This window comes from Salvelinus namaycush, chromosome 4, assembly GCF_016432855.1.
Source record: "Salvelinus namaycush isolate Seneca chromosome 4, SaNama_1.0, whole genome shotgun sequence".
Lineage (NCBI taxonomy): Eukaryota > Metazoa > Chordata > Actinopteri > Salmoniformes > Salmonidae > Salvelinus > Salvelinus namaycush.
The window spans coordinates 33,739,199-33,757,371 of NC_052310.1; the positions used below are offsets into that span (position 1 = coordinate 33,739,199).

An 18,173-nucleotide genomic window follows, 5' to 3' on the forward strand; every position below is an offset into this window, starting at 1 on the left:
CTCTTAGCACACCATCTCACAGCCCTTCCCACGTCTGGCCCTAACCAAACCGATTGGTTGCTAGGGTCCAGGTTGCCAGGTGTCTTATCACACCGTGGGGTCAGCCAATCACAGGCAGTCATCTTGGGTTCCAGATCTCCAATATCTGCCACCCCATCTGTCTTTTTCAAGCAGCTTCAGCGAGAGCATCAAGCTCCTACACATCTTCCCTGCCCAACACAACTGGGATGGTGTTGGTGTATAAAGTAAGTAGAGGGAGGGAAATTGTATATGTGTATATTACTGCTGGTTGTTCAGTTCAATATTAGCTTTTAGTTTTATTCAGTTCCTTACCATTTGTTTCTGCTCTATCATGTAAGGTTCTGTATCTGTGCATTCTTGCCCTGGTGTATTCATTTGGTATGTGAATATTCATTGCCTCTATTTTCTCCTGCTACAGAACCACTACCATTCTACTTTCCATGTATGTCAATAAAGTATCCCTGTGTGTAACTCTGAGGTTGAACCATTCCCCATCTCCTCTGATCAAAGGGTGGTGCTAGCGGGTCACAGACTGGCAAAATACGGAGAGCCAGGTCGTTCTTTCAAATTGTGTGTAATTACTAGGCACAATGGTGTGCAATTATTGATGTACATAATTACATGATGTATAGGTCCCCTCGTCTGTCCAGTACCCTGACCACTGTTTTGTTCCATAGTACTTATGGAGACAACACTGAGTGAGTGACCTGTTCCTGCCAACAAAACACCACAACCCTGAAGACCTCCACCTGGCTGCCACATTGAAGCTCACTCAGAACAAGCTGCAGAAGTCAAGATTAATTTGGATAAGTTGAAATTGCTGTATACATGCTACAAGTTGCACTGGACCAGGGTATCTGTAATGGGGTTTGGTTTGTTTGGTTGATGTGAGGACTTAATGATGTTTGCTGTACTAATGATTCTGATGTGCCGCTTGGAACATGAAATCTGTTAAGTCATGCAACGGAAACCCAGTGCCAAAATTATGGTCCAAATGCAAACCCTCAGCCCAGCTATATATAGATACTGTACTGTAAGTACTGGGTATGTCATGGTTTCATCCACGCCGGTATGCGATGAAGTCTCCCCTGTCCCCTTTCTGTCTCTCATGGCCCGGTATGTTGCTACTCGCTTGTGGGCAGGGGCCCATTTTATAATGGAGGATTTGTGGGACTTTTACAGTTTATGAATTGGTGTTCTCATGAATTACTTTTCTGCTACATACTGTATATGAGTAGCTGTTCTTGGAAGATGTTAAACTACAAAATTAATTTGTTACTTTGAGGTTCTGATGCTGTAAAAAATAATTGTCAAATTCTCTCTGTGGACTATGGAAGAGGAGACATTTATCTTTTCAAATCAAGGGTCATATTCCTGCCCTATAACAAAGAGTAATAAAACACGTTAGTGCATGACAACTTTGCAACTGTTAACTCCTATGTTTGCCATGAGTCTATAAACTATGATCTTGTTGTTTTCCCTTGTGTATTTCTGTGATATTTGCCAACTGCTGTATCTTTGTAACCCCTGCCAACTGACGTAATGCAACGAATGACTGATAAACACTATTAAACTGGAAATCCGTCTCATGTTCCTTTCAGTCTATAGTTCAAGTCAGTGTTTAACCAGCACAAACATCTGGTTCCACCAATATCTAGTATAGACATATTTCACTACATATTATGTTACATATGGATAAGTACGAAATACAATTTCATATGATCATCAAAATCAAATTGTAATTGTCACATGCTTCGTAAACAACAGGTGTAAACTAACAGTGAAATGCTTATTTACAAGCCCTTCCCAACAATGCGGAATACAATAAACATTTTGAAAGTATATAGTAATAACAGCAACATGAGGAATAAATACACAATGAGCAATGATAGCTTGGCTATATACTTGAGTCCATGTGCAGGGGTACGAAGAAATTCAGGTAGATATGAACATATAGGTAGGGATAAAGTGACTAGGCAGCAGGATATACAGTTGAAGTTGGAAGTTTACATACACTTAGGTTGGAGTCATTAAAACTTGTTTTTCAACCACTCCTCAAATTTCTTGTTAACAAACTATAGTTTTGGCAAATCGGTTAGGACATCTACTTTGTGCATGACACAAGTAATTTTTCCAACAATTGTTTACAGATTATTTCACTTATAATTTACTTTATCACAATTCCAGTGGGTCAGAAGTTTACATACACTAAGTTGACTGTGCCTTTAAACAGCTTGGAAAATAGGCTAATTGACAAAATTTGAGTCAATTGGAGGTGTACCTGTGGATGTATTTCAAGGCCTACCTTCAAACTCAGTGCTTCTTTGCTTGACATCATGGGAAAATCAAAAGAAATCAGTCAAGAACTCATAAAAAAATTTGTAGACCTCCACAAGTCTGGTTCATCCTTGGGAGCAATTTCCAAATGCCTGAAGGTACCACGTTCATCTGTACAAACAATAGTACGCAAGTATAAACACCATGGGACCAGGCAGCTGTCATACCGCTCAGGAAGGAGACGCGTTCTGTCTCCTGGAGATGAATGCACTTTGGTGCGAAAAGTGCAAATCAATCCCAGAACAACAGCAAACGACCTTGTGAAGATGCTGGAGGAAACAGGTACAAAAGTATGTATATCCACAGTAAAACGAGTCCTATATCAACATAACCTGAAAGGCCACTCATCAAGGAAGAAGCCACTGCTCCAAAACAGCCATAAAAAAGCCAGACTACGGTTTGCAACTGCACATGGGGACAATGATCGTACCTTTTGGAGAAATGTCCTCTGGTCTGCTGAAACAAAAATAGAAATGTTTGGCCATAATGATAATCGTTATGTTTGGAGGAAAAAGGAGGAGGCTTGCAAGCCGAAGAACAACATCCCAACTGTGAAGCATGGGGGTGGCAGCATCATGTTGTGGGGGTGCTTTGCTGCAGGAGGTGCACTTTACAAAATAGATGGCATCATGAGGCAGGAAAATTATGTGGATATATTGAAGCAACATCTCAAGACATCAGTCAGGAAGTTAAAGCTTGGTCGCAAATGGGTCTTCCAAATGGACAATGACCCCAAGCATACTTCCAAAGTTGTGGCAAAATGGCTAAAGGACAACAAAGTCACGGTATTGGAGTGGCCATCACAAAGCCCTGACCTCAAACCTATAGAAAATGTGTGGGCAGAACTGAAAAAGCGTGTGCGAGCAAGGAGGCCTACAAACCTGACTCCGTTACACCAGCTCTGTCAGGAGAAATGGGCCAAAATTCACCCAACTTATTGTGGGAAGCTTGTGGAAGACTACCCGAAACGTTTGACCCAAGTTAAACAGTTTAAAGGCAATGCTACCAAATACTAATTGAGTGTATGTAAACTTCTGACCCACTGGGAATGTGATTAAAGAAATACAATTTGAAATAAATCATTCTCTGTACTATTATTCTGACATTTCACATTCTTAAAATAAAGTGGTGATTCTAACTGACCTAAGACAGGGAATTTTTACTAGGATTAAATATCACGAATTGTGAAAAACTGAGTTTAAATGTATTTGGCTAAGGTGTGTGTAAACTTCCGACTTCAACTGTATAATAGACAGTAGCAGCAGTGTGTGTGTGTGTGTGTGTGTGTGTGTGTGTGTGTGTGTGTGTGTGTGTGTGTGTGTGTGTGTGTGTGTGTGTGTGTGTGTGTGTGTGTGTAAAGTCCAGTGTGTGTGTGTATAGAGTCAAAAAGAGTAAACGGGTCAATGCAGATAGTTCTAGTAGCTATTTGGTTAACTATTTAGCAGTCTTATGGGTTGGGGGTAGAAGTTGTTCATAAGCCTTTTGCTCCCAGACTTAGCGCTCTGGTACCATTTGCCGTAGTAGAGAGAACAGTCTATGACTTGGGTGGCTGTAGTCTGACCATTTTTAGGGCCTTCCTCTGACACCACCTGGTATAGAGGTCCTGGATGGCAGGGAGTTTGACCCCAGTGATGTACTGGGCCGTACGCATTACTCTCTGTAGCGCCTTGCGGTCGGATACCGAGCAGTTGCCATACCAAGCAGTGATGCAGCCAGTCCAGATACTCTCAATGGTGCTGCTGTTGACGTTTTTGAGGATCCCTGAGGGGGAACAGGCATTGTCGTGCCCTCTTCACATCTGTGTTAGTGTGTTTGGACTATGATAGGTCCTTAGCGATGTGGACAGTGAGGAACTTGAAGCTCTCAATCCGCTCCACTACATCCCTGTCAATGTGAATGGGGCGTGTTCGTCCATCCTCCGTTTGGCCCTCCATTTCCTCTAAATATGTCTAAATCCCGCCGGCGAACTCATGGGACTTCTCTGTTTTTTATGTCTCGGCCACTAGGGGGTGAATAATTGTTCTTATTCTGCATTAGGCTATGGAAAAATGTAGAAATGTAGAAAAAGGGATTTAAATGCATTTTTATATGATTTTATTATTTCTATCAAATCAAAGCGTGACTTTTTATGAAACACAAGGTTGTAAAAGTAGGCCAGGGCTTTGTAGAATAATTAGCACTTTTTTTGCTCGATGTTTCTATGACAATCAATGCAGATGTTAGTGTGAACAAGAGATTTAAATCCATTTCTATATGATATCATTATTTTATCAAATCAACACTTGACTTGTTATGCAATTCAAAGATTGTAAAAGTAGGCCAGACCTTTTAAGAGTAATTAGCACTTGTTTTGATGTTTCTACGGCAATCAATGCAAAAGTCATTGTGAACAAGAGATTTAATGGAGAATGTCTGTTGAATGTCTAATAGAAAACCTTCTTTACCTCGGTGATTTACCGATCCCATACATCCAGTGGAAACGTCATAAAAGACGTGAAGATTTTTCCCCTGCACAAAAACAGCTGTCTGTCCCAAGCTCAATAGGCTAGTTGAGACAATGTTACAAGTTCGCTAGTGACAGCTTCATGCTGGACACAGTTGATTAATTTGATACAATGTTGCACTTTACTAGCGATACCTCAAGTCAAGACAAATAGAAAGTGAGGCAGACAGGCGGAGTAGAGAAATTAATTCAACTGAAAGAACCTGTTTTTTTCATCAGGATATTTTCTTCTGTTTTTATTTGTTGACTTTAGGCCTAAATAGTTTACTTAGTTGATGAGATAGGCCTACTGCTGCATTGGCTTATCTCTAAGTTTCATGCGCTCATTTCTTTAGTGGCAAATGGATCAAGGTTAATCAGTGTGTATGGTGCTCCTGCATTACTTGAATTTCAATTTTTAGATTTTTATCATGTTAATTCAGATTTGTATGATTAACCAGGTGACAATGATTTAGAAAAACGAAAACATTATTATTGAAATGAAACTTCCACAAAAAATGCGCATATGCAAATCAGAGCTGGCACGCAGATCGGTAGAAATGGTAGGATAAATTGTAAGCTTCCCCAAACTTGAAACTCACTGGTCTTTACTATAACACCCATTAAACAAATTCGCATGAAAAAACGTGTCTCTTTTAAACAAATTCGCATTAAAAAAATGTGTCCCCCTCTGGAAATCAAATGCCCATCCATCTGTTCTGGCGCCGGCCATGATTATCGTTAACAGTTGACAAAGACTACCAAGACAATTACCAATATTTATACAGTCCTATCACCAGATGACTGTTCTGCAGGGAACGACACTAGACAGAGTTCAATGTTCAGAGTTCACTTTCCTATTATATCCGAGTGTGGAAGGCTGAGGGTTCATATATCCGTGCTACAAAATAACTGTAATTTTTTGGGGGAACATTTGCAGTTGCAATCTGTAAAGTTGAGGCGGGGCAGAAGTCGTCAGCAATATGTGAGACGGGCGTTTTTCTCATTTCTGCTACTCTTCTGTTCTCCCTAACATGCCTCAAGCAAGCATGAAAATAAACAGGTTCTGTCGGAGTAGGTGATAAAGCCAAGCAGCACGCTCTTTTTGACGAGTTCAGCACGGACTAGGAATGCGATACAGTCTCATTGGAGAATAAGTTTCGAGAGAAGGACTAAATAGTAACAAACAGCCTAAACTGAAACCATGGACGTATTCAATTCACGAAGAATCTCAGTTGAGCCATAAAGTGAGTTCTCAAATTGTTTCAGTAAACATATGGGAAGATGATGTGTAACATTTCTCTCTTGGTTGATATTTAGGCTATACTCTTTTTTAAATCAACATATAGATTTGTTCGTTGGATTTGTTTTGGAGATGTATACCTACTTTATTCAAACACCAAAATAGCAAGGTTATTTTGTTGAGCTGAGAAACATAATTGTCCCCGAAGTTATAGATATTTCCTAGAAAAACTATTATGTTAAGTGTATGTTTTTTAATAGTCTCATTATCCTCATCATTTTTTGCATTATGTTGGGCTTTTGAGTACTGTATTTCCACAGAGTTTCTAAACCCAGAGGCGCAACATCGCTAAACTTCCGGGAACGCTTGCGAAACAGACCAAACAGAACAGGACGGTGTTTGAGAAGTCAATCAGACAAGTGAAAAAAATTTCCTTAGTTGTTAATTTTCTCGTAATCTAAAGGCACAAACTAGATTCTTCAGTAGTTGAACATGTTATTACTCAAACCTGAAAGTTACCTATATGGAATGAGTGCCTTTGACGGCCTGCACATGCGCAGTTCGGCGCGAGACGACTTTTAGATCCGAAGACGTGTTTCTACGCATGAGCTTTGCTAGCCAATGTCGCCATGACATCGCCTACAAGCGTGATCAGGGATTTCTATTGGAGAAGCAGTTTTAGCCTATCTTCTTCACACTGTATGGTCTTTGGTATTTCTGTCCTTTCATGTCAGCCTGCCTAAATATGAACTTGCAAATGGAGTAAGAATTGACTGTTGTGCCAGGGGGAGGAGCCACTCCATAAGCCTTTTTAGCCTGTGGCATATATCCCCCTTTCCACTTTGTTTTAGTGTTGGGTTACACAGGGACATGCACAAGAGAATATGAATATGTAAATGGTGACATATTTTGTTTAAGGCTGATTTTGCAAATACGGGTGCTTTTGGATGTTAAATATTTTAGAAAATGAAAACTCTTGAAACTTATTTTTTATCTATCTGAATATTTTCTTCACTCTGTCTGGAAACAAGATCTAATAGTGGCTGAGACAATACTACATTTCCGAATTTTATCAGTTTCCCCAAATACCCGAGGGGAAATGTCATTACCACCACGTTATAAAATGTGCTATCTTAGTTGAAAAGGAAATCACAGAAATTGTGCTTAAGGTATTTTATAAAACATTTCTCATGATTTTTTTAAAATCATGCTTTTTTTTACTATTTGGAAGTTCTTAATTATATATATTCATCATTGTCATGTCTAAATGTCCATATATACATTGATGATACTCAGAAACATGTATTTACCACATCAAAATCGTATTATCTTAAGAACAGGTTCGCCTATTGGAAAAATCATCAATATCAATTGTAATTTAGTTCACCGTTTCCTCAAAAATATGTTCCGTGATGGTAATGACTTAGCATTGCGGTAATGACAAATTACATTTCATATAAAACAACTGATGAAAAATACATTTTAATGTCACAGTTGTGCATGTTTAATTTTATTGTATGTTTCCCAAGTTTGTTCTTCAAATTGCATGTGAAGTCTTCCAGTAGAGTTTGAAGGGTACCGTACACCTTCTCCTTTACAGTCAAATGGACATTAAACTTCTCTTTTGTTCCATCTTTTGTTTTTTTCTCTCACTATTCTGCCTTGCATTCTACTCAAACCACCATGTTTGTCGTCCACCATCAAAAGCGGAAGTCTGCAGCTCTTTCTCTTTGCAAAGAGGGCACTCTCGATACATGCACTATTTGGTCATCTTCTCGCAACACAAAGACCCAACCAATTCTTAAATGTTGCTGCTTTTAACCACTCTGTGATATAACAACTTGTCTGCTATGAACTGAAGGTTAGCATGTGTCTTACACCGGCATGTCTCCCTGTCTTTCACTGATGGATTGACAATCCAAAAGGGACATCTTTTGGTGAACTCTGTGTATGACAGCTTGACCTCTGATAGTTCTAACTTCTGATGGAGTTTTGCCAGTGTGTCGTTCAGTTATTGCTTCTGCATTTTATTCTTGTGTCTTGTCAATCTTACCCTTTTTCCTGTTGATGCTCGGTTGTTATCACATTCAAAGAGCATTTTTATTTCACCTTCTATTGCTGGGCTAATTGCATTCAAATGTTTCTTTCTTGAGTACTGCAGACAGGCTGGCCGTTTGTTGTTTCCACACGTTGTCTTCGCAGAGAATCCAAATTCTCTGTGGGCCATTTTCACCATGGAATACTTTTTAGTAATTTCCCAGCCAAAACCTTGGATATCACTTGTTGGTCTTTTGCACTCTGTTGCTTCTGATATTTATCTCGCATCTCTGATATGATGGTGTTATGTTATTCTTCTCAGATTCTGTGGCTTTGACCGCATTTGGTGTTTTTGTTCTGAGAGAATCCAAAATACGGATCTTCTCTGACAATCTATCATATATTTCTTGTAATACTTTCTCATTTTTCTTTCCCGTGGCCTCCAACTTCATATTTGCCATACATAGATCTCTGTAGACTTTGGATCTGTTTTTTTTCCACCTTCCTCTGTCTTGGGATTTACGAGTTTTAATAGGAGGGGGAATCCGGTGCCATTTGAGGGGCAGATAGGTCATCATTCTGTAGCTGTAAGACTTCAGGTGAGTGATGTGGTGTTTTCCTTGACATGTATGACTCCATAACCACTCATTTCTGGATAGTTGATCTTCTGTTTCTTTGGTTTATTTTCCATTGCCCCCCCCCCCCCCCCTTTTTCTCACTGGGAAAGTTGTGAGATGGGTTTCAGTTCACCACTTTCTTTTCTCTTGAGGTATCTTTTTGTTTCTTATGATACTCTTGGTATCTTATAGGATCTTGTTTGATTTTGTTAATACATGTCATTGTCCTCTCCTTGGTCGATTTAAGGGGGTATCTTATATTAAAGTAAAAATAATAATAATTAAAGTCAGTAATAACCATAGAAAATCACATAAATAGACATGAAAATTACGCAATCATCCTAACATAATACAAAATGTAATGGTCTTATTTAGCAAATAAGTGTTCAATTTCAACTTAACCATGATCATATGTAATTTATGTTTCTTTTCAGGTCTTAAGGTAAGTAAAAATGTATGAACTAATACATTTTGTCATTACCACCACATTCTGTCCTTTGCATCACAGTTCATTATGTGGTGGTAATAACGTGTGGTGGGAATGACATTTTTACAGTATTTGGTCATAAATTGCAGGGATTCTAGTATGCTAAATCCAGTTGAACAGCTAGCATATAATGTATCCTAAATACACATAATTAAAACAATTTTTACAAATCTAACATAATTTGATGACATTATAGCCTATTTGGTAATGACGTACAATATTATCTTCTCAAGTCATATTTACCTTTATTTTTCTATAATTTCCCGGCATCAAAATTTGAACCTCCCTCCATGACATCATCCATGTGCTCCACTGTCACTATTCATATCCATGGTAACAAGTACACAAACTTAAAAAAAAACATTTGTCACGGCCGTTTAAAGGAGAGGACCAAGGTGCAGCGTGGTGAGCATACAGTTTCTTTATTTAAATCAAAATGACCCCGAACAAAACAATAAACATTACAAAAACAAACCGTGAAGCTCAAAGGCTATGTGCCCTAAACAAAGTCAACTTCCCACAAAGAACGGTGGGGGAAAAAAGCTACCTTTTTTCTCTGATTGGGAACCAAGGCCTGCATATGGTTCCCAATCAGAGACAACGATAGACAGCTGTCCCTGATTGAGAACCATACCCGGCCAAAACATAGAAATAGAAAATCATAGAAACACAAAACATAGAATGCCCACCCCAACTCACGCCCTGACCAAACCAAAATAGAGACATAAAAAGGATCTCTAAGGTCAGGGCGTGACAACGTTATTATCATGTAATTTGCTTGTCGTGGTGGCAATAACACAACACGTAGAGACGACTGTATTTTGTGTAAAAAACTAACAAACAAATGGCTTATGCACATCTAATATTTATATTGTGTCCATTTATTTGCCTCTTTTTAAAAACGGGTGCATTAAATATTTTCTAATTATCAAGACTTTTGTAAGTGTAATACATAGTAGAATGTCAAAAGTCTGGGTGTAAGACAGGACAAACCTGTGCAAAACAGTGAAATCCAGACATGAAAGGCTTTAGAAAATAAACAAACAAAAAACATTGAAAGTTGGAAAAAAAAGTTTAAGATTATTTTAGTCTCTACTTAATGAATGTGATTTTTTTGTTGTTTGAAATTAACATTTTATTTTACAAATCTAACCCTGAGACACAAAAAGGCCCGCATTTGCAAAATCACCCATAAATAAGCAGAATTGTTCATAGCCTACACATCTGCCACCATATAACTTTGTTTCCATCCCTCCTCACTACCAAGTTCTCATATTGTGTGTACCCTCTCAGGTTCTCTCTCAGGAATCAGTATGGCGCACCGCTCTCAGTGTTCCTCAGCCGGGGATAACCCCCTGGACCCCAAATACCTGCCTTCCCACTTCCGCGAGGAGTACCGGCTGGCCATTGACGCACTTGTGGAGGATGACTTGGAGGGCTATTATCAATTCCTCCAGAGTGCGGATGTGGTGGACTTCCTCTCCAGACAGGAAATTGAGCACATTAGGTGCACAGTGCAAATTCCGTACCAGAGCACTCAGCCAGAGCTCCCGTATGTAGAGTCTGAGGGAGATGGCTCTTCAGACACATACTGGCCTGTGCACTCTGACTTGGATGCACCTGGTCTTGACCTTGGCTGGCCCCAACAGCATCACTTCATAGGCCCCACCGAGGTCACCACGCTGGTTAACCCCTCTGAGCCAGATATGCCCAGTATCAAGGCGCAGGCTCGTCGACTTATCAAGAATGCTCAACAAGTATGTCGATCAGCTCCATATTATACTAACTATACTAACTGATTCTGTTGGGCAATATGTTGTGTAACAGAAAGGATATGCAATAGTATAATAGTAAATGTAGAATCAGGGGCATAGTCGGTTTTTGAACATGGGGGGAGCCCAATTTAGGCGGGGTGTGGGGGTCCTCCCCTAGATTTTTTTAGCAAATGTAAAATAATTTTCCTGCAGGTCCAATGCAGCTGTTTTTGATCTCAATATCAAATAATTTCTGGTTAACAATTAAGTGCCTTACTATAATAGTTTTCCATTAAAGTGGTCAAAAAGAAAATAATGTTTTGTTGCAAAAAAACTATTTCTCAAGCAAGAATGTCACTAGGACTGTCTGGGAGTGGTCTGAGTGGGGGGGATCAAAGTGGGGCTTTAACCACAGTGTAAATCAATCCACCAGAGCAGAAGGGCCTAATGGGAGGGAAATATAACCTATTATATTTAACCACCCACGCAAAACCTGCTGATTAAAACATCCTGTGTTGATTTTATTTTCAACCAGCAACTATCAGGAAATAACAGTTGAAATGATAAGCTGTTATACAATATGATACCAAATTTGATATGATACAGAGTTTTGACTGCACTGGGCCTTTAACAAGGTTTGCCATTACTCATGGCTTCTCTGGAAGGTTGGTAGAAAACATAGTAAAGTAAAGGAAATAAAACATTTAGTGGAGTTTTAAGGACAATGTAGGAAATATAATGGTTGGCTTGCCACTTTATATACAGAAAATATTCAAACATAAAAAAACCTTGTTTGTTTTTTGAGGTGCACATGAAGATTACTATTCAAATATCCTCTGTTGGTGAATATTCTCAACATGTACAAATATTTTTGGGGCAGGTACCTTGTACCAATCTGTCTGTACTGGTTTTATCCATAACAAGGCCCAGGTGTAAAACAAGCCTTGGTAAGTCTTGTCTGAGACAGAAAGGCCAAGAGCCTATCTTCTGCTTCTGTAGCGTGAAGCAGCTTGATATACAAGTACCCCCCCTGGACAGGACAGTAGTCTGTTGCAGGGCCTAACCCCTAATTCAACTCCTTAATGCTTAATGTGTCAAGCAGAGAGGCATCAGGTCCAATTCTCAACTGGGCATCAAACCCCCAACCTTTCAATCTCAGGGTGGACTTTTTAACCACAAGGCCAAGGCAGTTATTTCAAAATATTATATTTTTATCTGGTTTTAGACATTCAATAAGAGATGCACCAATGTGGATATTGCAGGCCAATACCGATATACTACTATTTTTTTCTAGCACAGATAGAAACTGTAACAAATGTATGTTCATAAGGCTAATAAGAAAATATGTGAAATAATTTGATTACATTTTTTACTTGCATCACAAAGTGACTAAAATGCATTCAAAATGTTTTGCAAAGTTCACGAAAACATCAGGGAAGATCATCAGGTAGGAATTGTGTGTCTAGAAAATAAGATCTGCATTGCTTTCAATTGCAGTTATGTCACTGTCCCTTCTAATGAGACCTGCAAGGCTTATGAGCATCGTAGAAGGAAACAGGATACATGTGTTCCTGTGAGTTGTAACTTTCAGTGATGGGGCCATAATAGCTTATAGCTCTAAAAGTTAGAGCTAAAAAGTATTTTCCCCCTTTCTGATTACATTTTTTTTGCATATTTTTCTGCTGAATGTTATCAGATCTTACTTACTATATACTTATTTAATTTATTTAATTAACAAAGTTATGCAACACCCAATTCCCTTGTGTGAAAAATTTATGCAACACCCAATTCCCTTGTGTGAAAAATGTATTACCCCCTTACACTCAATAACTGGTTGTGCCACCTTTAACTGCAATGACTGCAACCAAATGCTTCCTGTAGTTGTTGATCGAGTCAAATCAAATTGTATTGGTCACATACACGTGTTTAGCAGATGTTATTGCGGGTGTAGCGAAATGCTTGTGCTTCTAGTTCCTTCTAGTGCAACAATATCTAACAAGTAATATCTAACAACTTCACAACCAATACCTAATACACACAAATCTAAGTAAAGGAATGGAATTAAGAATATATAAATATATGGTTGAGTAATGTCAGAGCAGCATAGACTAAGATACAGTAGATAGTATAGAATACAGTATATACATATGAGATGAGTAGTGCAAGATATGTAAACATTATTAAAGTGACTAGTGTTCCATTTATTAAAGTGGGCAATGATTTCAAGTATGTTTATGTAGGCAGCAGCCTCTCTGTGCTAGTGATGGCTATTTAACAGTCTGATGACCTTGAGATAGAAGCTGTTTTTCAGTCTCTCGGTCCCAGATTTGATGCACCTGTACTGACCTCACCTTCTGGAGGCAGTGGCTCGAGTGGTTGTTGTCCTTGATGATCTTTTAGGCCTTCCTGTGACATCTGGTGCTGTAGGTGTTCTGGAGGGCAGGTGATGCCCCCGGTGATGCGTTGTGTAGACCGCACCACCCTCTGGAGAGCCTTGCAGTTGTGGGCGGTGCAGTTGCCGTACCAGATGGTGATGCAGCCCGACAGGATGCTCTCAATTGTGCATCTGTAAAAGTTTGTGAGGGTTTTGGATGACAAGCCAAAATTCTTCAGCCTCCTGAGGTTGAAGAGGCGCTGTTGTGCTTCCTTCACCAAACTGTCTGTGTGGATGTACCATTTCAGTTTGTCAGTGATATGTACGCCAAGGAACTTAAAACTTTCGACCTTCTCCACTGCTGTCCCGTCAATGTGGATAGGGGGGTGCACCCTCTACTGTTTTTGGAAGTCCACGATCATATCCTTTGTTTTGTTGATGTTGAGCGTGAGGTTATTTTTCTGACACCACACTCCCAGACCGCTCACCTCCTCCCTGTGGGCTGTCTCGTCGTTGTTGGTAATCAAGCCTACTACTGTTGTGTCGTCTGCAAACTTGATGATTGAGTTGGAGGCGTGCATGGGTGAACAGGGAGTATAGGAGGGGGCTGAGCACGCACCCTTGTGTGGCCCCAGTGTTGAGGATCAGCGAAGTGGAGATGTTGTTTCCTACCTTCACCACCTGGGGGCGACACGTCAGGAAGTCTAGAACCTAATTGCACAGGGCGGAGTTCAGACCCAGGGCCTCAAGCTTAATGATGAGCATGGAGGGTACTATGGTGTTGAATGCTGAGCTATAGTCAATGAACAGCATTCTTACATGGGTATTCCTCTTGTCCAGATGGATGCAATGTGATGGCGATTGCATCGTCTGTGGACCTATTGGGGCGGTAAGCAAATTGAAGTGGGTCTAGGGTGACAGGTAAGGTGGAGGTGATATGATCCTTGACTAGTCTCTCAAAGCACTTCATGATGACAGAAGTGAGTGCTACGGGGTGATAGTCATTTAGTTCAGTTACCTTTGCATTCTTGGGTACAGGAACAATGGTGGCCATCTTGAAGCAAGTGGGGACAGCAGACTGCTTCAGTGTTACTTGCCTCGAAGCGAGCATAGAAGTAATTTAGCTCATCTGGTAGGCTCGTGTCATTGGGCAGCTCATAACTGTGCTTCCCTTTGTAGTCTGTAATAGTTTGCAAGCCCTGCCACATCCGACGAACGTCGGAGCCGGTGTAGTACGAATCAATCTTAGTCCTGCATTGACGCTTTGCCTGTTTGATGGTTCATCGGAGGGAATAGCGGGATATCTTATAAGCTTCCGGGTTAGAGTCCCCCTCCTTGAAAGCAACAGCTCTACCCTTTAGCTCAGTGCGGATGTTGCCTGTAATCCATGGCTTCTGGTTGGAGTATGTATGTATGGTCACTGTGGGGATGACGTCATCGATGCACTTATTGATGAAGCCAGTGACTGATGTGTTGTACACCTCAATGCCATCGGAAGAATCCCAGAACATATTCCAGTCTGTGCTAGCAAAACAGTCCTGTAGCTTAGCATCTGCTTCATCTGACCACTTTCTTATTGACCGAGTCACTGGTGCTTCCTGCTTTAGTTTTTGCGTGTAAGCAGGAATCAGGAGGATAGAATTATGGTCAGATTTGACAAATGGAGGGCGAGGGAGAGCTTTGTATGCATCTCTGTGTGTGGAGTAAAGGTGGTCTAGAGTTTTTTTCCCCTCTGGTTGCACATTTAACATGCTGGTAGAAATTAGATGAAACGGATTTTAGTTTTTCTGCATTAAATCCCTTTAATGCAGGAAATTATGGCCGAATACAGCGCATTGAGTGCGGTCTTAGTGCCAGCATCGGTTTGTGGTGGTATGTAGACAGCTACAAAAAATATAGATGAAAACTCTCTCGTGTAAATAGTGTGGTCTACAGCTTTTCATCAGATTTGTTTGTTTTTGTTTAATTTAACTAGGCAAGACAGTTAAGAACACATTCTTATTTACAATGACGGCCTACCCCAGCCAAACCCGGACGGGGCTGGGCCAATAGTGCGCCGCCCTATGAGACTCCCAATCACGGCCGGATGTGATACAGACTGGATTCGAACCAGGGACTGTAGTGGCGCCTCTTGCACTCAGGAGATGTCGTCGTTCAGCCATGACTCTGTGAAACATAAGATATTACAGTTGTTAATAAAAAATGTAAAAAATATTTATTTAACCTTCATTTAACTAGGCAAGTCAGTTAAGAACAAACTTATTTACAATGATGGCCTACCAAAAGGCAAAAGTCTTCCTGCAGTGACGGGGGCTGGGATTAAAAATAAAACAAATAAATAACATATAAATATAGGACAAAACACACATCACGACAAGAGAGACAACACAACACTACATAAAGAGAGACCTAAGACAACAACATAGCAAGGCAGCAACCAATGAAAACACAGCATGGTAACAACACAACATGACAACAACATGGTAGCAGCACAAAACATTATTAGGCACAGACAACAGCACAAAGGACAAGAAGGTGGAGACAACAATACATCCCACAAAGCCGCCACAACTCTCAGTAAAAGTGTCCATGATTGAGTCTTTGAAGATTGAGATAAAACTGTCCAGTTTGAGTGTTTGTTGCAGCTTGTTCCAGTCGCTAGCAGTGGCGAACTGAAAAGAGGAGCGACCCAGGGATGTGTGTGCTTTGGGGACATTTAACAGAATGTGACTGGCAGAATGGGTGTTGCATGTGGAGGATGAGGCCTGCAGTACATACTGTATCTCAGGGGGAGTGAGGCCTTAGAAGGTTTTATAAATAAGCATAAACCAGTGGGTCTTGCGACGGGTATACAGAGATGACCAGTTTACAGAGGAGAATAGAGTGCAGTGATGTGCCATAGAAGGAGCAGTGGTGGCAAATCTGATGGCCGAATGGTAAAGAACATCTAGCCATTCGAGAGCATCCTTACCTGCCGATCAATAAATTACATCTCTGTAATCTAGCATGGATAGGATGTTCATCTGAATCAGGGTTAGTTTGGCAGCTGGGGTGAAAGAAGAGCGATTACGATAGAGGAAACCAAGTCTAGAATTAACTTTAGCCTGCAGCTTTGATACAGTTGAAGTCGGAAGTTTACATACACTTAGGTTGGAGTCATTAAAACTCGTTTTTCAACCACTCCACAAATTTCTTGTTAAGCAAGTCGGTTAGGAGATCTACTTTGTGCATGAAACAAGTCATTTTTCCAATAATTGTTTACAGACAGATTATTTCACTTATAATTCACTGTATCACAATTCCAGTGGGTCAGAAGTTTACATACAGTAAGTTGATTGTACCTTTAAACAGCTTGGAAAATTCCAGAAAATATGTCATGGCTTTAGAAGCTTCTGATAGGCTAATTGACAAAATTTGAGTCAATTGGAGGTGTACCTGTGAGTGTATTTCAAGGCCTACCTTCAAACTCAGTGCTTCTTTGCTTGACATCATGGAAAAATCAAAAGAAATCAGCCAAGACCTCAGAAAAAAATTGTAAACCACAAGTCTGGTTCATCCTTGGGAGCAATTTCCAAACACCTGAAGGTACCACGTTCATCTGTACAAACAATAGTACGCAAGTATAAACACCATGGGACCAGGCAGCCGTCATACCGCTCAGGAAGGAGACGCATTCTGTTTCCTGGAGATGAACGTACTTTGGTGCGAAAAGTGCAAATCAATCCCAGAACAACAGCAAACGACCTTGTGAAGATGCTGGAGGAAACAGGTACAAAATTATCTATATCCACAGTAAAACGAGTCCTATATCGTCATAACCTGAAAGGCCGCTCAGCAAGGAAGAAGCCACTGCTCCAAAACAGCCATAAATAAGCCAGACTACGGTTTGCAACTGCACATGGGTACAAAGATCATACTTTTTGGAGAAATGTCCTCTGGTCTGCTGAAACAAAAATAGAACTGTTTGGCCATAATGACCATCGTTATGTTTGGAGGAAAAAGGGGGATGCTTGCAAGCCGAAGAACAACATCCCAACCGTGAAGCACGGGAGTGGCAGCATCATGTTGTGGGGGTGCTTTGCTACAGGATGGACTGGTGCACGTCACAAAATAGATGGCATCAGGAGGCAGGAAAATTATGTGGATATATTGAAGCAAAATCTCAAGACATCAGTCAGGAAGTTAAAGCTTGGTCGCAAATGGGTCTTCCATATGGACAATGACCCCAAGCAGACTTCCAAAGTTGTGGCAAAATGGCTTAAGGACAACAAAGTCAAAGTATTGGAGTGGCCACCACAAAGCACTGACCTCCAGCCTATAGAACATTTGTGGGCAGAACTGAAAAAGCGTGTGCGAACAAGGAGGCCTACAAACCTTACTCAGTTACACCAGCTCTGTCAGGAGGAATGTGCCAAAATTCACCCAACTTATTGTGGGAAGCTTGTGGAAGGCTACCCAAAACATTTGACCCAAGTTAAACAATTTAAAGCCAATGCTACCAAATACTAATTGAGTGTATGTAAACTTCTGACCCACTGGGAATGTGATGAAAGAAATAAAAGCTGAAATAAATCATTCTCTCTACTATTATTCTGACATTTCACATTCTTAAAATAAAGTGGTGATCCTAACTGACCTAAGACAGGGAATTTTTACTAGGATTAAATGTCAGCAATTGTGAAAAACTGAGTTTAAATGTATTTGGCTAAGGTGTATGTAAACTTCCATTTAGCCATACTCCCAAGTACTTGTATAAGGTGACTACCTCAAGCTCTAAACCCTCAAAGGTAGTAATCACACCTGTGGGGAGAGGGGCCTCCT

The 18,173-nt window shown here is 40.4% G+C and overlaps 1 protein-coding gene across 3 annotated transcripts in view; it reads left to right on the forward strand.

The window, feature by feature from the left end:
• Positions 1-5,648: 5,648 nt before the first annotated feature.
• Positions 5,649-18,173, forward strand: part of LOC120046451 (protein FAM83H-like) — a 29,873-nt gene continuing 17,348 nt past the window's right edge. Inside the window, exons 1-2 of one of the 3 annotated variants that reach the window (XM_038991700.1) lie at positions 5,649-6,087; positions 10,518-10,981. In XM_038991700.1, coding sequence (XP_038847628.1) covers positions 10,538-10,981 — 444 coding nt within the window. In that variant the 5' untranslated portion in view covers positions 5,649-6,087; positions 10,518-10,537. The other 2 variants (XM_038991702.1, XM_038991701.1) reach the window with 2 other exon arrangements.